The sequence below is a fragment of the Rutidosis leptorrhynchoides genome, chromosome 1 (genome assembly GCF_046630445.1).
Source record: "Rutidosis leptorrhynchoides isolate AG116_Rl617_1_P2 chromosome 1, CSIRO_AGI_Rlap_v1, whole genome shotgun sequence".
NCBI classification, from domain to species: domain Eukaryota; kingdom Viridiplantae; phylum Streptophyta; class Magnoliopsida; order Asterales; family Asteraceae; genus Rutidosis; species Rutidosis leptorrhynchoides.
Genome location: NC_092333.1, coordinates 113,332,501 through 113,357,071, shown reverse-complemented (window position 1 = coordinate 113,357,071; position 24,571 = coordinate 113,332,501). Strand labels below are relative to the sequence as shown.

At 35.9% G+C, this 24,571-nt stretch overlaps 2 protein-coding genes and 2 long non-coding RNA genes across 4 annotated transcripts in view; 1 reads left to right on the top strand and 3 right to left on the bottom strand.

Moving 5' to 3' along the window:
• Nucleotides 1-10,858, top strand: part of LOC139864098 (uncharacterized) — a 43,489-nt gene extending 32,631 nt beyond the window's left edge. Inside the window, exon 4 of the long non-coding RNA XR_011764466.1 lies at nt 10,221-10,858. This is a non-coding gene — a long non-coding RNA (uncharacterized lncRNA). The remainder of the gene's footprint in view (nt 1-10,220) is intronic.
• Nucleotides 10,859-11,989: 1,131 nt separating this feature from the next.
• Nucleotides 11,990-15,114, bottom strand: LOC139864091 (putative clathrin assembly protein At2g25430). Its single transcript, XM_071852677.1, has 2 exons — nt 14,906-15,114; nt 11,990-14,022 (listed from the first exon to the last, which is right to left on the bottom strand). The coding sequence occupies exon 2, from the start codon at nt 13,992-13,994 to the stop codon at nt 12,135-12,137; it is 1,860 nt and encodes a 619-aa protein (XP_071708778.1). The 5' UTR covers nt 13,995-14,022; nt 14,906-15,114; the 3' UTR covers nt 11,990-12,134.
• Nucleotides 15,115-18,161: 3,047 nt separating this feature from the next.
• LOC139888334 (probable LRR receptor-like serine/threonine-protein kinase At1g56130) lies at nt 18,162-22,352 on the bottom strand (the record flags this gene model as incomplete). The annotated part of the gene is made up of 15 exons (XM_071871345.1): nt 18,162-18,276; nt 18,337-18,628; nt 18,960-19,155; nt 19,584-19,960; nt 20,079-20,143; nt 20,236-20,280; nt 20,367-20,432; nt 20,531-20,599; nt 20,708-20,779; nt 21,061-21,132; nt 21,361-21,432; nt 21,540-21,611; nt 21,896-21,967; nt 22,063-22,134; nt 22,261-22,352. Coding segments are annotated over 14 exons (1,527 nt in total), but the record flags the coding sequence as incomplete, so codon positions are not given.
• Nucleotides 22,353-22,436: 84 nt separating this feature from the next.
• LOC139864084 (uncharacterized) lies at nt 22,437-22,913 on the bottom strand. The gene is made up of 3 exons (XR_011764465.1): nt 22,842-22,913; nt 22,593-22,664; nt 22,437-22,508 (listed from the first exon to the last, which is right to left on the bottom strand). It is a non-coding gene; the product is annotated as an uncharacterized lncRNA (long non-coding RNA).
• Between the last annotated feature and the right edge of the window lie 1,658 nt (nt 22,914-24,571).

The following is a 24,571-nucleotide window of genomic DNA, read 5'->3' as shown; positions in this document are numbered from 1 at the left end:
AACGATATAAGGTGCGAGTTCTAAGTGTTAGCGGTTTGTAATTTATGCTTGAAAGAGTTTTGATTTGGGACTTGAACAATTGAGACTGACCAGGTACCAGCGCACGGCCAATGCCGCGGCGCGGCCAGATTATGTCGCGGCGCGACATAAGCCGTGGTCAGGTTCTGACCACCATGTCCAAATTACGAAAAATGTTTGGCATACTATGGACCTCCGATTCACATGAAACTTGTTCTAACATGCTCATATATGATTAAAAACCTCAGAAAAATAGTTCGGGACCCGACCCGAACATGTTGACTTTTTCGTTGACTTTGACCCGACCAAGTTGACTTTTAATCAAACTTAACCAAATGGTTGTGCAATCGTTCTAACATGCTTTTATACTTGTATCTTGCATGAAACATGACAACTTGATTCACATGCTACATTATTGAGTCGTAACGAGCCATAGGACTAATTGAACATCTTTGACCTATCGTGTTTACCGTTATTGATACAAACCTATTTATTTAGGTCAAGACTAGCATTGTTCTTTGCACACGTTTACTTGTTGAAGTACTTTACTACTCGTACACTCAAGGTGAGATCATAGTCCCACTTTTACTCTTTTGCACTTATATTTGGGATGAGAAAAACATAAACATTTCTTTTTACTAAGTGAACACAAGTACAGGAAAACAAACATTCTACATACGAGTTTGAACAAAAATCCTCAATTCGATTATCATTAGTTACACTTGCCGGGTGTAAGCGAGAACTTATGTTATATGGCCATATGGGTTTGACAAACCCTCATTCAAACGGTTCGCTACCGTTTACGAATGAAATGTATTTTCGAGAAACAGTGTATGTTCTAACACTATTGTGATGGGGTTCTATGGAAGGAATGTTAAGCATTGATAATTGGGTGCTCGTGAAACAAACTTTTGGAATGTATTACTATTATCTCATGGTTGCAAATCTTGTGGTTCACTTGTACTTACTTACTTAAACCTATGATTTCACCAACGTTTTCGTTGACAGATTTCTATGTTTTTCTCAGGTCCTTGAACGATACATGATACATGCTTCCGCTCATTATTTTGATACTTGCATTGGATGTCGAGTATATATGCATACATGGAGCGTCTTTTGGCTACTTTTAAATTGTGTCGCATAAGTTTCATTTGTACTTAAAACTTTGTATCGTAACTTGTGGTGGAACTATTCTTGTAAAATTTGAACAATCTTTACATTTGAAATGAATGCGACATATCTTTAGGTCAAACGTTGTTTTAAAGACTTATGACCACGTAACGGGACCTAAGTAGACGGCGCCGTCAAACATGATTTGGTCGGGTCGCTACAGATGGTATCAGAGCGTTGGTTGTAGGGATTTAGAGTTCATTGGTGTCAACCTCGAGTCATAGGGTACATTGGTGAGTCTAGACTACAACCGGCATATAGACTTGAAGTAGGAATTACTTGACTACTTGTACATTTATACTCGAACGCTTCTACTCATATCTACTCTTAGTTCATCTTACTCTCACGTTGTTTAATTTGATTGACGCGCCACCTTGACTATATGAAATGATGTCGAATGCACATATGAATCAGGGTAATATAATTTCCGGGATTATATTACGGTGACTCATATGAACGTTCCGACATTATGACATAAAGAATTTAAGGCGAGTCGAGGAAAAATTTCTCTTTATCTTTTTTCTATATCACGGTTAGTATTATTGAGAATACTAATCAATGATATTCTTGTGTCTTGAAGGAACAATGGCTCCTCGTCGTGTACGCCGCAATGAAACTCCCGAACAAGCTCTCGAACGGATGATAGCTACCGCCGTAGATGCGGCCATGGCCGGTCACTCATCCAACAACAATAATAATAACAACCACAACAACAACAACAACAACAACAACAATGGAGCCGGTAACTCAAACGAAGGATGCTCCTATAAAGCTTTCATGGGGTGCAAACCTCACACTTTTGATGGAATCGGGGGACCGGTCGTGCTCACCCGATGGTTTGAGCAAACGGAAGCCGTCTTTAGCATAAGCGGTTGTCGGGACCAAGACAAGGTCAAATACTCCACTCACACCTTCGCCGGTGTCGCTCTTACATGGTGGAATACTTATGTACAATCGGTGGGTACCGATGAAGCTCACGCCCTCTCTTGGGCCGACTTGAGGGAAAAGATGATTGTCGAATATTTCCCTCGTGAAGAAACCCGAAGGCTCGAACAAGTGCTAAGGACTTTAAAGGCGATCGGAAATGATCTCAAGGCTTATAATCAACGATTTTCCGAACTAGCCTTGATGTGCCCAAATCTTGTGAACCCCGAAGCTTTAAGGGTTGAACTTTACATGGATGGTCTTCCAAAGAGTATCAAACACGGAGTAATGTCATCCAAATCCACTAATCATCAAGAAGCTTTGAACATGGCCCGCAAATTGATAGAAACGGTTGACGAAATCGTAGTTCCGGCACCTAAGGCCGAGGATAAATCGGGCGGCAACAAAAGAAAGTGGGAACCCTCCCAATCAAACAACAACAACTTTGCTAAGAAGCCTTACACCTCCGACGGCAAGAAGAGTTATGCCGGGAACCTACCTCTTTGCAACAAATGCAACAAACATCACTATGGCAAATGTAGTAAGTTAATTTGCCATCGGTGCCAAGGAGTTGGTCATAAGGCCAACGATTGTAAAAGTGCCACTCCCGTCGCTCGAAAGTGGCCCAATGCACCAAACACGGGCACTTGTTATGAATGTGGCCAAACGGGCCATTATAGAAATGCATGCCCGAAGAGGAAAGATAACACCAATACGCGCGGCCGAGCTTTCAACATCAACACCGAGGAAGCCCGAGATGATAATGAATTAGTCACGGGTACGTTTCTTCTCAACAATTCTTATGTCTCTTGCTTATTCGATTCGGGTGCCGATAAATGCTTTGTATCCAAGACTTTGACTCATTCTTTTAGCACTCCACCTCTTCCATTAGATACCACTTATACCATTGAAGTGGCTAACGGGAAACTATTAAGTGCCGACACATATTACCGGGGGTGTACGTTAAACATTTTGGGTAAGGAATTTGAAATTGACTTGATACCCATGGAACTAGGAAGCTTTGATGTAATAATCGGTATGAATTGGTTAGTCAAAACGAAATCTCACATCCTTTGTGATCTTAACGCAATCCGAATTCCTATCGAGAATGGTGAACCTTTGATTGTTTATGGCGATAAGAGTTGCACCAGACTCAACCTCGTTTCGTGCCTTAAAGTTAGAAAACTACTCCGTAAGGGTTGTTTTGCGATCCTTGCCCACGTTAAGAAAGTCGAGTCTGAAGAGAAGCATATCGATGATGTGCCAATTGTTAGTGACTTTTCCGATGTATTTCCCGATGAATTGCCGGGTCTTCCACCTCATCGACCGGTTGAATTCCAAATCGATCTTATTCCGGGAGCCGCACCCGTAGCACGTGCACCATATAGACTTGCTCCATCCGAAATGCAAGAATTGCAAAGTCAAATCCAAGAACTACTTGACCGTGGTTTTATCCAACCTAGCCATTCACCTTGGGGCGCTCCGATTTTGTTTGTTAAAAAGAAAGACGGATCCCTACGAATGTGCATTGATTATCGAGAACTAAATAAATTGACGATTAAGAACCGATATCCTCTTCCTCGCAGCGATGACCTCTTTGATCAACTACAAGGGTCTTGTGTATATTCGAAAATCGATCTCCGCTCGGGTTATCATCAATTAAGGGTTAAGGGGGAAGATGTCTCCAAAACCGCTTTCCGGACTCGTTATGGTAGTTATGAATTCCTCGTCATGCCATTTGGTCTCACTAACGCACCGGCGGTGTTCATGGATCTTATGAACCGCGTGTGCAAACCGTATCTCGATAAATTCGTTATTGTGTTCATCGATGACATATTGATCTATTCTAAAAATGAAGAAGAGCACGAACAACATCTCCGACTTGTGCTTGAACTCTTGAGACAAGAACGACTTTATGCCAAATTCTCCAAGGGTGAATTTTGGTTGAAGGAAGTTCAATTTCTTGGTCATGTTGTAAGTGATCAAGGTATTAAAGTCGATCCCACGAAAATCGAAGCCATTAGTAAATGGGAGACTCCTACTACTCCTACTCACATTCGTCAATTCTTGGGTCTCGCCGGGTACTATCGTAGATTCATCGCAAACTTCTCTTTGGTTGCACGTCCTCTAACCGCATTAACTCACAAGAGAAAGAAATTCATTTGGGCGACCGAGCAAGAATCCGCGTTTCAAATCTTGAAAACGAAGCTAACCACCGCTCCTATCTTGTCACTTCCCGAAGGCAATGATGATTTTGTTGTATATTGCGATGCCTCGAAACATGGTTTTGGGTGTGTATTGATGCAGCGGAAGAAAGTCATTGCTTATGCCTCTCGACAACTAAAAATTCATGAACGGAATTACACGACTCATGATCTTGAACTTGGAGCCGTTGTCTTTGCACTTAAAATGTGGAGACACTATCTTTATGGAACCAAGAGTACTATCTTCACCGATCACAAAAGCCTTCAACACATCTTCGATCAAAAGCAACTAAACATGAGACAACGACGGTGGATTGAAACTTTGAACGATTACGATTGCGAGCTTCGTTACCATCCCGGGAAGGCAAACGTAGTAGCCGATGCCTTAAGTCGAAAAGAAAGAGCGGTGCCTCTTCGTGTCCGAGCTTTAAACATCACCATTCACACCAACCTCAATAGTCAAATTCGTGTAGCCCAAGATGAGGCCCTCAAGGATGAAAACCTTTCACACGAGCTCTTGAACATTCTCGTCTCTCGATTCGAAATTAGGGAGACCGGACTCCGATATTACGCTGGAAGGATTTGGGTGCCTAGTTATGGGGACCTACGAAGCCTTATTTTAGATGAAGCCCATAAGTCATGATACTCGATTCACCCCGGTGCCAATAAGATGTACCACGACCTTAAACAACTATATTGGTGGCCGAACATCAAAAGGGACGTAGCTACTTATGTTTCCAAGTGTTTGACATGTTCCAAAGTCAAAGGCGAACACCAAAGACCGTCCGGACTACTTCAACAACCCGAGATCCCGTAATGGAAGTGGGAAAGGATAACGATGGATTTTATCACCAAGCTACCAAAAACGACGGGCGGTTATGATACCATTTGGGTTATTGTTGACCGTCTCACCAAATCCGCACACTTCCTTGCCATGAAAGAAACGGACAAAATGGAGAAACTTGCACAACTTTACATTAAGGAGATCGTAGCCCGACACGGTGTACCTTTATCGATTATCTCCGACCGAGATGGCCGTTTCGTTTCTAGATTTTGGCGTACTTTGCAAGAAGCATTGGGAACGCGTTTAGACATGAGCACCGCATATCATCCTCAAACCGATGGACAAAGCGAACGTACAATTCAAACCTTAGAGGATATGTTACGAGCTTGCGTGGTTGATTTCGGAAAAGCTTGGGACAAGCACTTACCTCTCACCGAGTTCTCTTACAACAATAGTTATCACGCGAGTATTAAAGTCGCACCTTTTGAAGCGCTATATGGCCGAAAATGTCGTTCACCTCTTTGTTGGGCCGAAGTAGGTGACGTACAAATCACCGGACCCGAACTCATTCACGAAACCACCGAGAAAATCGTTCAAATCCGAGATAGGCTTAGGACGGCCCGAAGTCGTCAAAAGAGCTATACCGACAAACGACGCAACGATCTTGAATTTCAAGTCGGTGACCGAGTAATGTTAAAAGTCGCGCCTTGGAAAGGTGTAATCCGTTTTGGGAAACGCGGGAAGCTGAATCCAAGGTATATTGGTCCTTTCGAAATCTTGGAGCGTATTGGAACCGTTGCGTATCGTTTAGATCTTCCGCCTCAATTGAACTCCGTTCATCCTACCTTCCATGTATCTAACTTGAAAAAGTGTCTTGCCGAACCCGATATCGTCATTCCTCTCGAGGAACTTACTATTGATGACAAACTTCATTTTGTGGAGGAACCGGTTGAAATTGTGGACACCTCCGTCAAGACATTGAAACAAAGCCGAATCCCGATTGTTAAAGTCCGTTGGAACGCCAAAAGGGGACCCGAGTTTACTTGGGAAAGGCAAGATCAAATGCAAAGGAAGTATCCTCATCTATTCGTGAATTCGGAAACACAAGATCTCGAGGAAGAAACAACGACTACTACGCCTACTTAAATTTCGGGACGAAATTTCTTTTAAGGAGTAGGTAATGTAACATCCCGCCTTTTTCCATTTACTTTTCCGTTATACTAATTTAAACTCCGTTATATGTTTATAACATCTCCCGTTAATACGCGTTTTAAATTATCTCGTTTAGGTAATTCACGCACCCGATCCAAATTAGAGGGACTAAACTTGCCAAGAGGCCAAAGATTTGACTAGGTCAACTAGTCAAACCTTCAACCTCCTCCTCTCATTTCAACATCTCCATCTTTCTTCTACTCCCTTTTTCTCTCAAGAACACCAACAAGAATTCATCATCTAAATTCGGATTAGGAAGCTAGCAACAAAACAAATTGCAAATTCGTGATCCTTGCATCTTCCTCTTCGAGTCCATACCGATTTTATTACATTTGGGTAACTTTCTAAAATCACTAGATTTTGTGTTCTTGATGTTTTTAACTTATAAAAGTGTTAATTAGCGTCTATGGCTCAAGTCTAACATGAATATATGATTTATATGCTCGATTTCGTTATTTGAAGTAACTAGCTTGAGTATGAACTTTGGTGTGTTTGATTTGGTGATTTGGTTGTTTGAATGTAGTTAAATATTATAAATGCATGTATTAAATGTGTTCCTAGTATCACTAGCTTCAATTTGATGTGTAGGTTGCTTGGGAAAACTCCATAAACTTGATTAGTGATTTTGGTGAATTTGGGTTAAGGTTTGATAAGCTTGAAATGAATAGTTGATGCATTGAATGCCATGAATTATTGTTAGTAAGTAGTTAGTTGTATTGTATGCTCGATTACCTACAAAACGGCGTGTTGTATGTATGCATTAAATGCCCGAATCATAAATGTGCACTTATCAAATTCGAGTATTAAATGTGTGTATTAATTGATCATTTATTTTGGAAAGCCGATTGTTACAAATAATGTTTTTGGTTGGTGAAATGTATTTAGTTGTGTTCTTTGTCAAATTACCTTTCCAACGATATAAGGTGCGAGTTCTAAGTGTTAGCGGTTTGTAATTTATGCTTGAAAGAGTTTTGATTCGGGACTTGAACAATTGAGACTGACCAGGTACCAGCGCACGGCCAATGCCGCGGCGCGACATAAGCCGTGGTCAGGTTCTGACCACCATGTCCAAATTACGAAAAATGCTTGGCATACTATGGACCTCCGATTCACATGAAACTTGTTCTAACATGCTCATATATGATTAAAAACCTCAGAAAAATAGTTCGGGACCCGACCCGAACATGTTGACTTTTTCGTTGACTTTGACCCGACCAAGTTGACTTTTAATCAAACTTAACCAAATGGTTGTGCAATCGTTCTAACATGCTTTTATACTTGTATCTTGCATGAAACATGACAACTTGATTCACATGCTACATTATTGAGTCGTAACGAGCCATAGGACTAATTGAACATCTTTGACCTATCGTGTTTACCGTTATTGATACAAACCTATTTGTTTAGGTCAAGACTAGCATTGTTCTTTGCACACGTTTACTTGTTGAAGTACTTTACTACTCGTACACTCAAGGTGAGATCATAGTCCCACTTTTACTCTTTTGCACTTATATTTGGGATGAGAAAAACATAAACGTTTCTTTTTACTAAGTGAACACAAGTACAGGAAAACAAACATTCTACATACGAGTTTGAACAAAAATCCTCAATTCGATTATCATTAGTTACACTTGCCGGGTGTAAGCGAGAACTTATGTTATATGGCCATATGGGTTTGACAAACCCTCATTCAAACGGTTCGCTACCGTTTACGAATGAAATGTATTTTCGAGAAACAGTGTATGTTCTAACACTATTGTGATGGGGTTCTATGGAAGGAATGTTAAGCATTGATAATTGGGTGCTCGTGAAACAAACTTTTGGAATGTATTACTATTATCTCATGGTTGCAAATCTTGTGGTTCACTTGTACTTACTTACTTAAACCTATGATTTCACCAACGTTTTCGTTGACAGATTTCTATGTTTTTCTCAGGTCCTTGAACGATACATGATACATGCTTCCGCTCATTATTTTGATACTTGCATTGGATGTCGAGTATATATGCATACATGGAGCGTCTTTTGGCTACTTTTAAATTGTGTCGCATAAGTTTCATTTGTACTTAAAACTTTGTATCGTAACTTGTGGTGGAACTATTCTTGTAAACTTTGAACAATCTTTACATTTGAAATGAATGCGACATATCTTTAGGTCAAACGTTGTTTTAAAGACTTATGACCACGTAACGGGACCTAAGTAGACGGCGCCGTCAAACATGATTTGGTCGGGTCGCTACAGACCATTGGGACTGCTCTAATAGAATAGAGTATAGAGTAATAAATAAAAAGAAGAAAAAGACATCTTCATTCATGTAAACAGTAAAAATATGTTCATAATTAATACTGTATATGTGATAATAAGTTATTCTAGTACTCACCAGTCACCAATATTATATAAGGGTTAGGTTACCTATCTCTATATATAAATAGATACTTACTTGAAAAAAATTCGACCGCGCGTTGCTGCGGTTGTATTCGACGCGGTCGAATTTGGATATACGTTGTTTGGTACCTAATATATCTAGTATGTTGGGTTGTTTGTTTGACATGTATGTATATGTGTGTAATATAGCCCGAAATATTTAGTGTTTTTTTAACGATGTTCGTTTCGTGTATAGTTAGTCGCGTTGTGTTCGTAAAATTATTTCGAGTTAAACGGTTGTCTCGGAAAAATTTAACTCACACCGAGCGATAATATAAGACCCGTTATCTAGTGTTTTTTTAACGATGTCCGTTTCGCGTATAGTTACTCCCGTTGGGTTCTTATGATTTTTTCGAGTTGAACGGTGGGCTCGGAAAAATTTAACTCGGACCGAGCGAGAAGATAGGGCCCGTTAAAAATCGGGTGAAATTTGTTTCTTTTATTTTAATAAAATTATATATTTACAATTTCTACCCTTAAAAAAGTATAAACTTGAGGGGCCGTTATGTAAATTGAGCCGAAGTAGAGGGACAGCTTGTAGTGTGAACGCAAACTCAAAACAACAATCCGATAGAATTGAAACGACGAAGTTTGGCATGCATTTTAGCATGTAGTAGGTATAATAATATAATATAATAATAAATATAAATATAAATAAATAAATAATATAATAATATAATATAATATAATAATATAATAATAATATAACTATTTATATAGTATTTCTTTATTCTAAAAGGGATAGAGAAATTACTATTCATGATGACAAATTGGTAATTACCCCCAACTTTGAGGTAATTTTGTAGTTAGGCTTTTTATTGAAAGCTTTTTTTCTTTTAATTTTTTAAACTTTTCGTTCACTTCTTTTTTTCACCTTTTTTTTATTCCTATTTTATTAACGTTCAATTAATAGATTGTTAATCGTCTTTATCTAAACATTCAATAAACCGACTGTTAACCGACTAAAACCGTACTGCAGTGAAGTGCGATATTTTATATTTCCTTTCCTTTTTATTCCTTTATTTTTTTTAAATGTTCAATTAACCGACCGTTAATCATTTTCTTAACGTTCAAAATAATTTAACCGTTAAGCAACCAAAACGACCCCGCAGCGAAGCGCAAGTTTTTTATCTTTGTTTTGTCCAAATATATGAGATGAGGTGTCACACATTGCACTGGTAAGGTTATTGTAATACTGAATGGAAGTTCATGGATGTACATTGTTTAATTACATACGTTATATTAGATATTTATACAAAATATTATGTGACGTATTTTTTTTACATATGTGATCGATCATTTTCATACGGAACACGATCAGTCATCTTGCAACAAAACGTTTGAAAAAGTTCTTAATGTATGTCTAACGCGAGTATATTAAAATGGTTTATTTTTACAGTGATCATAAAATTTAACGAATTTACAATTTTCTCTGATACATTGATGAAAATTTGATTATACATTTGTATGTATTTGTATGAAGGGCCTGTTTACTTGGGCATTAATGGGCTGAGTGTTTTGGAGAGCTTATTCGGTCACCAAAATGACTTGTTTACTTGAAGCTTAAAAAAATAAGATGTCTTCATGGAAAGCTGTTTGAGTCACTTAAAAATGGCACTTGTCCGGATATGACTCTTTCTTAATCAACCTTTTACCTATATTACCCCTCTCTTCCTTTTACCTTTTCTTCTCTCTCTGAATTAAATCCCAAATTGAAGAATCACCAAATCGATGGTTGGAGTAAACATACCCAAACCCCCAAAGTATTTTGTTTCCGAGATGTCGATAATGGTAAGTGTGACAGAAATGACCTTTTTCCATTCTTAAAATTTCTACAATTTCTAATACGATAGATCCAAGATGACGATAACGGAAGTAAAGTTTACAATCTATAATTTTTATAATCTCTTATTCGATAGATTGAAGATGAAAAAACCGAGTAACTTGGGACGGTGATTTGATGGAAGGGTTGAGTTACCATTTCCAGTTTATAAGTGTGTATCGTTTATGATTGAGGTACTATTTTCAATTTATAATTATTTATTTTTATTTGCGACCATGTAAAAGCTGTTTAATTTGTCAAATAAATTGTATTCGCATTATTGATTTTCATTTGGTTTACGACTGAATATTACGGTACTGATTATTAATTTTAGGAAAATTTCCTAAGTTTAAATATTGAATAGAAAGTAATGAAACAATAGGTATTCAAGTAAGGGATAAATTTGTCATTTACATCATTCAGATAATTTATTCGATCATAAAAGTAAACATCATTTTATCATTTTGCAGATTATTCCATATTGACGTCTATATCCATATAACCATCTTTATGGATAACATAACTTAATGGAAAAAAAAGTAAACAGGCCCGTACTATTATTTTCAAAACTTATACAATTATACTCTATCAATCCCATTTATATTGTTCATCAGTATTTCTTTTGGAATGTTCCAAATTAGTTGTCCTAGAATAAAATTCCAAATTAATTGTCCTAGAATAAAATCTCAAATTAATTGTCGTTGAATAAAATCCTAAATTAATTGTCTAATAGTAGTTAAAGTTGTACCAAAGGGTCTTTGTCCGTTTTGAAATGTCCAAATTAATTATCTTAGAATAAAATACCGCGGGTAGCGAAAACATAAATTTTTTCACCCGGGGCGATTTTTTTTTTTAAAAAAACATAGCAACTTTTTTGGGTAAAAATATGAAGATTTTTGGCAAAATATAGAGGTTTTTGGGCAAAATATGAAGGTTTTTGGGCAAAATTTGAAGGTTTTGAGATAAAATATGAAAGTTGTGGGCAAAAAAAAATTCCATTAGGAACAAAATCGAAAAACCTAAAAATTTTATACTGAAAATTGCAAATCCACTAGGGCGAGTGCCCCCCTTATCCCTTGGTGTTTCTGCCACTAACTGCGGTGACCGGTGACCCTTTCAACCATGAGGTTATGCTTGTGGATTACATATCATATCCGTGTAATAAGTGTCCGTTTGCTTGTAAAAAAAACAAAATGATTAATATGGTTCATTTTTAACCTTAGATGCATCTGGAATTGATAAAGGAATGAATACTTAGGCTCTAAGAAATCAAGCATCTAATGCTATTACTCTTCTCTTTTACAAAAAGTAAAGCAATATCAATATCAAAGTACCCATAAAGAATACAAAAGTTATTTCCATTGCCATTTAGTCATCCTCATGTATGACAAAGCAAATAGCAGTTTGATATTGTACAAAAATGATACAAAATTACAAAGATATAATGATTATAGACTTGAGTGTTCTATTGTAACAACAAAAATGCACAAGAAATAGTGGAAATGCAAACATAAAGGAATTAACTGAACAGTAAATAAATAAAACAACAAATACACATCAAACACGTAGTATTAATTAATAAGTAGGATTATAGTAACTGTTTACAGGCGCAACACCATAAGGCATCATGGGTGGTTGACCCGGTGCAATATATCCACCACCATTAATCTTGGTCAAACTACCTTGACCTTGCATTCCATCTCTAGCATATTGTTGCCAAACCATTTGTTCTTGCACAAGTAAATGCTGTTTCTTTTCAATATCTGCCATTTGAACATAAGCTGGTGGTGGTACACTTGACGAAGCAGTAAACGGGTCACCCCCAACAGCTTGAACCGACCCATCTGGAGCCGGCAGTGCCAACACGGGTGTACCCTTTTTACCTGGCAGGGCAACACTACTAGCACTGCCACCTGTCAACTGACTTGTACTCACATGTTGTCTAACCATTCCTTGATCATACATCCCGTTTAACAGTAATGGGTCAAGCCCACCGCCCATTGCTGCCTTTTGTTTCTCTAAATTACTTGCAGTTTCAACCAGAGCAAGTTCCCAATCGGCTTTTCCAGTCTCGGCAGCCGGATTCTGCCACGCTGATGTCACCTCGGTCCCCCCATTTGACCCAAACGCTTCCCACCCTTTGTTTGCAGCGGGACCCGCAAACAATGCTAAAGCAAATCTATTTCCTTGATCATCAGCAGTCAACGAATCCTCTCTTAAGTCCACTAGCGGTTTAGGTGGCGGCGGCGGCGGCTCAACGACAGGTGGTGGCGGCGGTGGCGGTGGAGTTTCAGGCGCCGGCAAGGCTTTTATTTCGTTCATATCAACGGGCTCTTCCTCTTTAATAACTTCAGGTTTTTTTTCTGGGCTTTTTTTAACATTCGATCCACCCTTAACAAATTCCTCTAACGTTTCTAGTAATCTTCCTGAAATTTTTTGAACATCTGGGTATTCAGATGATCTTGCAATACCCATATCTTTACACCAGTTATAAAACCCTATCAATTCATCAATTTGTTTTGCAGCACTCGAATAAACATCAAACGCCTTCACACAATCTTGATGTTCCATATCGAAAAATTGATCAAGCAAAACAGCTAAAACTTCACATATATCGGCATAAAGTTTGAAACTTTCTTGCACAATAGGGTATAATGCAACCAACACCATCCTACTGTTTCTAGCCAGACCAGTGGGCCTGCACGACAACACTCGATCCAATAACTTCTGTAAATGGCCCATTTTGCCAAATATCCTTTCGGGTTTCATATCTCTTAACGGAGTAGCATCTTTCTTATCATGAGACGACGACCCACTAGATCCCTCCCTTACATCACCCGAAGATCTCGTTTTCCTTATATTACCATATCCAATTTCATCACGGGATTCGTTATAATCATAATCGTATCCACGATGTTGCGGTGATCTCCATCGATCTTCCCTAAATTTCTCCATATCTCCGTTTTGTTTCCTCTCATAAGCAATCAAATCCAGCCTTTGATCCAAGTAGAACCCATAAGTCCTTACAAAAGTAGAATGATCCCACGAATTCGAATGTTGCTCATCACGAAAATCAGACATATTAAGCAACCTAGTTCCTCTTCTAGTAGCGTACATAATCTCCTGTTGAAAAATCGAGTCACCATCATTCAACAACCGATGGATAAGAACTAAACATTTCAATGCAACGATCCAATCACGAGTCTTGCTCAACCGTTTTGAAACTGCGTGTACACAAGCACTCACGTAGCCTCTTGAGTACGATGTAAGCTGCAAAATCTCGCGTATATACTTATCACTTGCTGGATCATCGTCGTGACTGGTGGCTTTCACAATAGCTACTTCGAGTTCTGGTGCCATATTACTAGCCACCTTAGCTATCCCAATGCTTGTTTGATCCTTCACAGCTCCAATAGCCTTCCGAAATGGTGCCATTTTCCTTAATTCTTCTTTTCCCCAAACCCTAGAAATCAAAATCAGATCCAAAAATAAATACTTAAAAAAACTGCATTGAATTCCGAGAAAATGTCGCCAAAATGGAACAAACTTCAAAAAAGCTCAAAATAGGGAACCAAAGATCATTGAGTATTTAAATCTTACAATTCTACAATATGATATTTACCTATTTCTAAAATTCACCCCAGACTAACTACACAATATGTTGGTGCATATTTGTAATCCCTAGTTCGAAGAACATCTTTAATTAAATTCAGTCATGTAGTAACGATTAATATTGTAACTGTGACTATTGAACTTATATGTGTATGTGAGTTAATGTTTTATAACAATAGTTAAACTGTCAACTCACTCAACCGACTGTGTCTGTGGGACAGTATATATACGAGTTTGTGCCTTCATTGTATATACCCTAATCCGTATTCACTCATTTCAATTGTTCCCAAACCCAAACACCCACCGAATAACACCTCTAAGAGTCGTTCTAATCTAGCATATTGCCTAGGTTTGATTCATTCGACCCCGATACGACCCGTTATTTAATTGACACTTGCTCTATTGTTTTCAGCAATTTGATCAAGTCTAGAACGATTCTAATATCTTTATTAAGTCGTCTACACAATACTAGATCTAATAAGTTATTATATTATAAATTCGAGAGCAAATATTCAGATTTTAAACGCATTAACAAATCTAAAAAATTATAACTTAACTATATCTTAAAACAGAATTCCGTAAACAATACGAGTAAAAAAGCAAAATAATAAATAAATAAACTGAAACAATTAAGGAGTAATTTACAGACGCATAAAGTATTTATGCTAGATCTGAATTGAAATAGCTAATGTACTCTGAATATTTAAATGAAGTATTGTTTAATATGAACTTACCGTTAATGATGAGCAACAGGAATAACAGATCTATGGAGTTGAATAGATTGATGAAAAAATAATAGATCTGAAGTTGAGATGTATACACAGAGTGAAGGTGTATTTATGTGTATCGATCTATATATATTTTTGTAGCTGGATTTTGTGCTGAGAAACAACAGGGTAAGGGGGAGCTGGGATTGGTTGAATTGGTGAGAGATCTAGAGAGAGAGAGAGAATCGCGCGGTGTCGGAAATTGGTTTGTGTAGGTTGGCTATGGACGTTAATTTTAGTAACACCACGTTTCCTTTACGCTGTTTATTTATTTAAAATACTCCGTATATTATACTCGTTATTAACATGAGGAGATGATCCTTCACTTTTTGACTCGTTTATATTTATCTCATAAATTTACAGTTATGTTTCTAAAATAATTTAGGGAGTTGAGCTTATATTATTATTATAAGTATAAATATAATAAGAGTAAAATAGATAATTAGGTGCATGGATTAAAAAAATAGTGTGAGATGATCACCTCTCTTAACGACGTTAATAGTTGGTTAATAATATGTTTAATCTACCTTATTAATTTACATTATTCAACATGATATAAAAGCTTATATTAAACATAAAGTATCACCAAATTTACCATCAAAATTATTATCTTTTGATGATCGACTACTTTCCGGTGGTTTAGAATGATCTTAACAAGTTAAGGAGCCCGCGCTTCGCAGCGGAACTCTAAAGCAAGCCCTAATGGAAAATCAAGTGTTTGAGAAAAAAACAATGTGTATGAAAGGTGACCCAAACCATTTGGCATTTTTTAAAAGGCATCCGTTTTGTGAGTAGTGAGTTTTGTTGTGTTCGTAAAATTATTTCGAGTTCAACGGTATTGTTCGGGAAATTTAACTCGCGGCGAGCAAGAAGATATGTTCCATAAGTTTTTTTTTTTTTTTTTTTTGAAATTTTTTGGTTGGGGGGCCGATTTGTATTTTGACCAAAGTTGTGGGTCATTCGATTTGTATTTTGAGCAAAGTTGAGTGGTTATTTTTAATAAGTGGATTTTGGTAATATAATAATGTTAGGAATAGTGAATTCATAGTTTCGGGGGTCGATTTGTATTTTAATCAAAGTTGAGGATTATTTGTAAAAAAGTGAATTTTAGTAATATAATAATGTTAAGAATAGTAAAATCATACTTTCTATTGAATATATTTATAATTATAATTAATTTATTCTCGCCTACTTTAATACTTTTGTTTAATTGCCTTTTGTTATATCTTTCAATCAAACTCATAAATCATAATATAGAACATAATCGTCAAATCACATTCGTTTAATTTGACTTGTATTCCTATATACTAATTTGGTTATTTTCAAATAATCCTAAGTAGGATTTGACCCTACGACTAAAATTTTTGATATTTTTTATTTTTTAGTTTATTATTTTTTTTCATTTTTTAATTTTTTTACTGAAATGAGTTGGAAATGAGTTTCAACGAGTTTAGATAAACCTTCTAAGAGAGCTCCCAACGGCAATGTCCTGGGGGTGGCCCAGCGATCCGCCCTCCTGGGCGCCGATGGCAGCAAGCTGCCCAGGGGGCCGCCCAGGTACTCGCCCACCTAATCGTTCTCCAGCTCGTCCTTTTTAATCACATTTGTGGACGGATGTTTTTGTTGTAAAATTAAACAAAACTAAAAAAACTGACCGTTAGAAGGAAAAAAAAAAGTGTAACGGCTATGGCAACGGATATATTTATTTAATTTTTTTTTATTTTTTACACTCTATATAAACACCTCATTTTATACACTTTAAACACACAATTTCACTTCATTTTCTCTCCATTTCTTCCTTTTTATCACTTTCACTCTTTATATTTATTTTTATCATCATCAAAATGAATCCAAATAACACAAATTTCGATCCCGAGCTAAACGTTTTGTTAACGATCACACATACGACTAATCAAAACAATACTCGCGCACTTGAATTACTTGATGCGTTGGATGAGTTAAGTGACGATGAAGAAGTTGTCCCCGTACCAAGAGCACCTCGAAGGTATCTATATAGGGATCGCGAAGGCCGTACAAAAGCTTTATATAATGATTATTTTTCCGACAATCCAACTTTCCCGAGAGATGTTTTTCGTAAAAGGTACCAAATGAGCAAATCTTTATTTCTTCGTATATGTGAACCGAGGACAACGGTCGTTCATTTTGTGGACTCGAGGAGAATTATCGTCCGATACGACGTGCACGAGGAACATTCCAAGAAAGAGTCGAACAACATATGCGGATGGACGCAGAATTAAGAGATGTTAACATTCATCGACTACTACGAGATATGTTTGTAGAACACGTGTATAATCTTCCACGTAATTATCGAACTCGACATGATCAGACAATTAATCAAACAATCAAGCCGAGGCAGGACCTTCACACATTCCCGATGACGAAGAAGAAGTCCAAGTTCAAGAAGAAGGCGAAGACTAGTTTTTATTTCTAATGTAATTTTTTTTTAAATGTATTTTTTCTTTTGTAATTTTTAATTTCAAGTATTGTAATGTTTTTAATTTTTAATAAAAGATTAGTGTTATTTAAATAAATATTGTTTTTAAAAATAAAAAATAATTAAAAAATAAGGAAGAAAGGTGTAACTGTCGGGAGTGTTTAGTCCTGGGTTAGTCCTGGAAGGAAGTGCTGAGGTGACGCTGATGTGACACCCCATGACTAAGGTGGAGAAACTTCTCCATTGGAACCTCTTTAATATATCAATTAACTAAACACAGGTCCATATTAGACTCATTCCCGTTGTTTTATCAAAGGTCAATGGACTCAAATGATTGATTTGATGGACTCAATTTTTAATGTATGAGTCCTGATAGGTATAGTCGCCGTCGATGTCGAAAATGACGGAGAAACTGACCTTGACCTTGACACCGTGAGCTCTTATGTATAATAGGTTTGCCTCATAAAATTACTTTAGATCAATAGCATCTCATTTACTCTTTTATACACCCTTTCAATTAAAAGCCGGGGAACGCGTGACCCGTGTGGAGTTATAATATTATCAAGTTCATAATCCAGCTAAGCATAAGAAAAATACAACTTTTACAACTATATATAAAATTGGTCATGTTTTCTCATGGTATTTTAAATGTAAAATTTATATCTTAATTTAAGATGCTTCAGATATTAATCACTACCATCATTCTAGAAACTTAATACATATTTTTTATAAATACAACCTCATCTGAAATCCACACAACCTATAAAAAGTTAATTACTTTGCCATAACTTTATTGAACTGAAAGTAGATATACACATTACACGTAAGTTCCCAATATTACTACAAAAGAGACACAAAGTTGACATAATGTAACTAGATTTACCTAATGAAACCCATACCCCACATTGGTGGGATTGGGTATTGTTGTTGTTGTTGTATTTACCTAATGAAACTTACACTAAAAGGATGAATTGAAACTGCTTTTTTTTGTGTGTAGCACATGATGTAGTGAAAGTTTACAAACTTTGATGAAAAGGCAAAACAACCTAGTTAGGCTGAAGTTAGGCTTTTCTTTGGTGAGTCTGAATTGATACGAACATGATCCCTTTTTTTCCTGACCCACCACAAGTAAACAACAGACGTTGCTATGAACAACACGGCTACACCTCCAAGCGTTATTCCAACAATTCGTCCTACTTTCTTCTTGTTATTCGAAGAACCGATAAGTGGAGATACTAGTAAAATCCAACAAGATTATATTGTCGATCAGAAAATCATACTTTATAAGATCCTTTGGTAAAAGGCTACTGATAAATCTACCACAATTTTCGATGCATCCACCACACACATGCATTAAGAGGTTGTACTGTACAACTAATTAATACATGTGTGTGATTTATCAAAAAGTGTGGTGGAAATATCATCGCTAAAGCTTTAGAATACACAAAAATAAGTGCAAGATGATGTGGAAGTATAAAAACTTTAGAAAAAGCTCAATCAATTAGCCAACTTTTTAGATTTAATTATTTTTAGGCTCCTATACTGATAAATGACAAGGGAACTAACCTTGAGTAACATATATAGCCGAGATCAAAGGACCAAATGTGCTTTGAACCGGTATGCAGCAAGTACCTTTTCCCGCCCACATCAAATGAATGTCAATTATAGTATTTGTTACATTCGCTTCAATCGATTTCATCAGCGCTCTTTTTGATCCGCGTGCTTCTGCCTTTATGTTGAAATCTTGAACAACTCTTTCACCCTTTCAAAATGCAATCCATTTTTCAACATTAATACATTATGCATTCCATTTATGTAAAATACCATAGATACAATATCATAAAATGATAGAATTAGATATGAACATATCACATATGCAATTGGTATTCAAATAGTTCAAAAATGAAAGATTTCTTCTAGTACCTATTTTGGTTCAATTCATATAGCATTAATAGCAAAAAAAAGTGAAATGGGTCAAAAGTCACCCTGAAGTGTAATTATAAAGTGTAAAACTTTCCATATTGAAAATTTATAGTAGTGTAATAATTATAATATTATAACATATGTAATAAAGCTTAACTTTTTGGACAAGCTATTTTGGGCCAGGTTGATCTATTTTTTTTGTATGATCAAAACCTATTTTGTTTCGACCCATACTAAAATAGTAAAATATATTTGTCATTTATGTACCTGAATATAAATGTCGAATAAGCGTCTTCCAAGCCCTTTCCATGACTCAGAATCATCCATTTGTATCTCAGAAAAATGTAATTCAACATTATACCTTCCGTTTCTCAAGCCTAGCCCGTAATACCTTAACGAATTTGGTGAAATTCTTGCAGTTTGATATAACTCAGAGTCTAAAGTACCTATGATCTGAGAAGCGGTCTGTGTCGTATATTGGGGCCCATTTGGGTTCGATATGAAACTCCCTGTGTTGCTTACAGCCCAATTATTGTTCGAACTTGCGTATACTGATGAAGCCCCGAGAGTTTCTGAATCATCATCATATTTAACACCAAACGAAGACACTTGTTGCGGGCCACCACACTTGACAGCAAACGAATCTACAAAAAGTCAAAGTCTTGAAGTCAAACCAACCGATCTTTAACTTGGGAACTAACAATTAAGGTTGATTATTTTTTGACTTTTAATGAAAATTTAATCAAGTTAATTAGAACTTACTGACTGGAACCTTATTTGTACACTGCTTATTGCTTATCATGCAACTAGATATCTCAGAAGCCTTCCTGCACCATGTTTTAATTTATATTTTAGGCTTTTTGACATAAGAAATTTCATATATATAAATAAAAGATATGATATGTAAGAGGTTATTTACCTGTCTAGTACGCCATCTCCATTTATAAAAGTTCCTACAACATTCCTGTACAAAAACTAACTTATATTTTTTGCTTTTTGCTTTTTAATTGTTATTGAAAATAGTTAAGGCTGTAATGTCGTTAAACTCACAATGATCGCCCAATCTTGGCAAAATTTGCAGGCAAATTTCCGGTGATGGAATTAAAGGAGACGTCTCTGTTACATTATTTCAAGATCATGAAGAATTAAATACTGTAAATAAATAAATGGAAGTAAACAAAGGCTTGAAATAAGAAACAATTTGAAAAACATACAATGCCCGAAGCTGTGGAGTTATTATATTTGATGGGATCTGCCCGTTTAAGCTATTGCTTCCAAGATACCTGTAAAAATCATATCATATAATATATATTATATATTATATATATTAGTTTAAAGTTAGGATTTTTTATGCTTTAATCAGAAACTGTGAAAGAGTTTGAAAGACTTACAAGAAATGCAACGATTGAGAGTCTTGGAAAGAGTTCGGTATGCTCCCTGTTAATTTGTTGAAGCTCAAGTCCCTTCAAGTATTTTCAAAATCAAGAATTTAAAGACAAGGTTATGATCGTACGTAGAGATGGAAATTTCGACTGATTTGTTCTGGGTCTGGTTTATCTCCTAAAAAAAAACATCTTTAATTGGATTTGTGACACATATTACCCATTTTGACATGAATCCAGTTGAATCGTTACCCAACCAGCCCGAACCATCCACTTTGCCACCTCAATTATTACAACATTCATATCATGGCATATAGTCCTGTGTGCAGACAGAAAAAGAGTATGTATAAAAGGAAACTTACAGAGTTTGTAAATTTGCAAACGTGCCAATTTGTGATGGAATTTCGCCGGTTACTCGAGCGCTTCTCAATGAGCTATAAAGAATACTCAAGTTATCATGAAAATTTGTAGAAAATTAGGAGTTATCGACTTGTTAGACGAACATACTTTGCTTTGTCAAAATAACGAACATTCGTTGATGCAAAAAAGGTAGAAAAATAAGACTTTATTTGCAAGCATGAGAATTACTTCATCGAAAAGCTAAATATGATCGTCCAAAGAATGAATAAATCGTTGAATATAAGATATGAAAAAATTAATACAGAATTGAGAGGCTTGACAAGTTAACCAAGAAATCAAGTGTTGAATCTTCACTACTCAGATCACCAATTCTCCTATATATACATCATAAATATATCAAAAACGATTCAGTTATTTAACATACGAGCAAATTAATCGTTCAGATATCTCTGGGTTTACTGAATCATTAATACAATCTTACAGGTCTTCTAGTTTCGTTAAAGCAGCATAACTGCTGGGAATTGGGCCTTCAAGAGATGTTCCTTCAAGTCTCCTAAACAACACAAACAACAATGGAAATGGGTCATGCAAAGTGTAAGCTATCTTTAAATGCTTAAAACTTTATAAATTTACTATAACTCTTGAAAAACATTAGATTACTACTTACAAAAACTAGTCTTTATCATATTATGTTATGCATTAATTGATTATATATAAAACAAACAATTGGATCGAAAATGATAGTGGGCCATGTTATAAATGCCCATTTGGACCCGGAGTGTTCTTATATGTTACCCAACCTGACCACCCCAGATATGACAGAGGATTTGTACGCACAGTGTTGTTAGATTTGTAAAAGTTCCAAAAAACTCAGGAAGCTTTCCTGTAAAACCATTATCCGATGCCCACCTGTCAAAGAAAAAATATCAATATATCTATATCTATATATATACAAGTTTTCATGCTCAATATATCAAAAGAAGTTAATGGAAGCACTGAATTACAGAGTGTGAAGGGACTTCAAGTTTGAGAATTCTTGAGGAAATGGGCCGCTAACTCCACTGCTGTCTATGTACCTAATTAACGAACAAAATTTTAGATAAAATAAAAACTCTAAACCAATTTACGGATTTATACATATATACACACACACAAAGATATAAAAAAAAAACTGATATATGTAGCTTAAAAGATATACTTACAATTGCTCTAAGGAAGTCAACTTCCCTAAATCAACAGGCAAACGTCCATTGAAATTATTTGAACTGAAGCTTCTGCATGACAGTGAAACAATTTATCATTAGTTAGTGTAGTAATAATTTAAGAAGACAACAAATATGAATTATCTAGAATTAAATATATTTAGCATTTTACTAACAAAGATTTCAGCTTAGTTAAATTGCCAAGCTCTACAGGGACGAAACTGCTGAAATTATTAATGCCAAGACTCCTGTTGATTATAATTTTAAATCGTTAAGTGACGTGCTTAATTATGGATTCTGAAAAAATTAAAAGAATATTAATATTTACTAACAAATATTGCATATTGATCAGGTTCCCGATTTCTGGAGGGATAGAGCCACTCAGTATGTTCTGGCCAAGATTCCTGCACCAATTCAAATTGAAGTTAAACATAGTTTGACTTTTTAGGTCTAATAAAGCCAGTTGACACTCAGAAAATTATATGAATTCACAAATTGAAGTTAGTAGCAGTTTAATTTAATTCAAACAAAGTAATGTTTAAAACTTTTATACGAATTCTAATGGAGTAACATTTTCTCACAAGTCCATAAGCTCAGTTAGTTGAAAAAGTTCTGGTGGAAGTTCACCGGAAATGTCCAAAGCATATATCTTCCTGAAAACAAAATTAAAAGTATTAATCTTTTAGTAAAAAGCTCATTTATTATCAGAATAATATAAAATCAGGAACTGACAAATGAGTTATATGACAGATATTGGCGGGACAATCACAAACAATTTTTGGGTTCGCAGTCTCTGCAGCCCATGGTGCACCCGGTGTGCATGGGTCGGTGGTCAAGTTCAGCTTCGGCCTCAGATTCCAGTAATCTATCAGCTTGTTGATAGCAGCCACTACCATCATAACACGCAAAAATAATAAAAAAAAATAATAAATAAAGGTGTGCAGATATTAAGAAACGGAAGCTTTTTAGATGTGCTAATAGTCAAAAAGTTCGTACACACAGACCTTCTCTTGGTTCAGTGGTTGTTTGAGCTTCAACAAGTTTATGCATAGACAATATCAAGAAACAGAAGCTTAGAATCCCCATAATTAAGTAGTTTTAACTGTATTTTGCTAATTATCGTAAAGGTTTTTTTTCCATAAAGGCTAATGAATTTACATTATATATTGAATAGTGTAAGTGTAAAGTCTAATGTTTGATGCAGAAGATACAATTGTCTAAACATTAAAGTCAGGCTTACAAAAACTCACAAACAAACAAGTGTTTTACTTGGTCAAGTTTATGTCATCATTTTTATTTTTTTAATAATTCAGTCATCTTCCCTAAAAGTATGATATATATTAAACATCAATCAAGCGGCAAATTATTAGGGAATTATAGAAGTAAGAAATTCAGGAGTGTGTAAACACTCTATCTGATTTTAGACTATAATCTTGATTGTTTTCTTTATACTAATCCTAATTCTATTATATAAACTACCAACTACCAATGTGTTCCCTAAGCTATTCAGTAACTTATAGATTTAATCCACTCATAATTTTGTTGCTCTTATAGACCTAATTTTACGCCCTTTCCACTGCGAATGGTTGAGTTTTTATAAGTAAATGATATCAAACTTTTTGATTTTCTGTTATTGTTACTCACATGATTGATTTTTAAACTATTGTAGGATCGTTTAAACAGAATTAAACAATCGTTTAATGCTATATCGAGTGCGGAATCCTCGATATAGTGTTTTTTGTCGAAAACACTTGATTATTACATTGATTTACCTTAAGAACTTACTTGGAACGATTAGGGTTTGCTAATGAACGACTGGAATCGGCTAAGAGGTGTTAGGGTTCGTAACCTTGACAATGAACCCGAAATCCTCTATTTATAGAGTCTGCAGATGTATTCGTACGGATGCATTCTTCATCCGTACGGATATAACTTATCCGTGTGGCAGAACTCTTATCCATACGGGTGTAAATCCTATCCGTACAGATGAACTTTGATAGTATAACTTTGATTTCGTACTAAGTCCAAATGAATGAGGGCCTTACGTTTATGCAGTAACAACTATAGTTCCAAAGAATAAGAGCTACAGTTACAAACACTTAAACTTACAGAAGCATGTCACTATCTTTCGATCAAGTATTGCCAAAAAGCACATTTTCCGTGCAACGTAGTCGAATATATCTACGAAAGTTGACCAGTTCGATAACGATCTTGTCATGAGGACACATTAAAAAAAGTTCAGAAGAAAACGCTTGCAAAAGATTGTTTAATCATATCACAATTATCTCGAATCACTTGACTGAAAAAAATA

Bases quoted from the DNA above. Each gene is read 5' to 3' on its own strand.
- LOC139864091 (XM_071852677.1), bottom strand. From the start codon at position 13,994: ATGGCACCATTTCGGAAGGCTATTGGAGCTGTGAAGGATCAAACAAGC.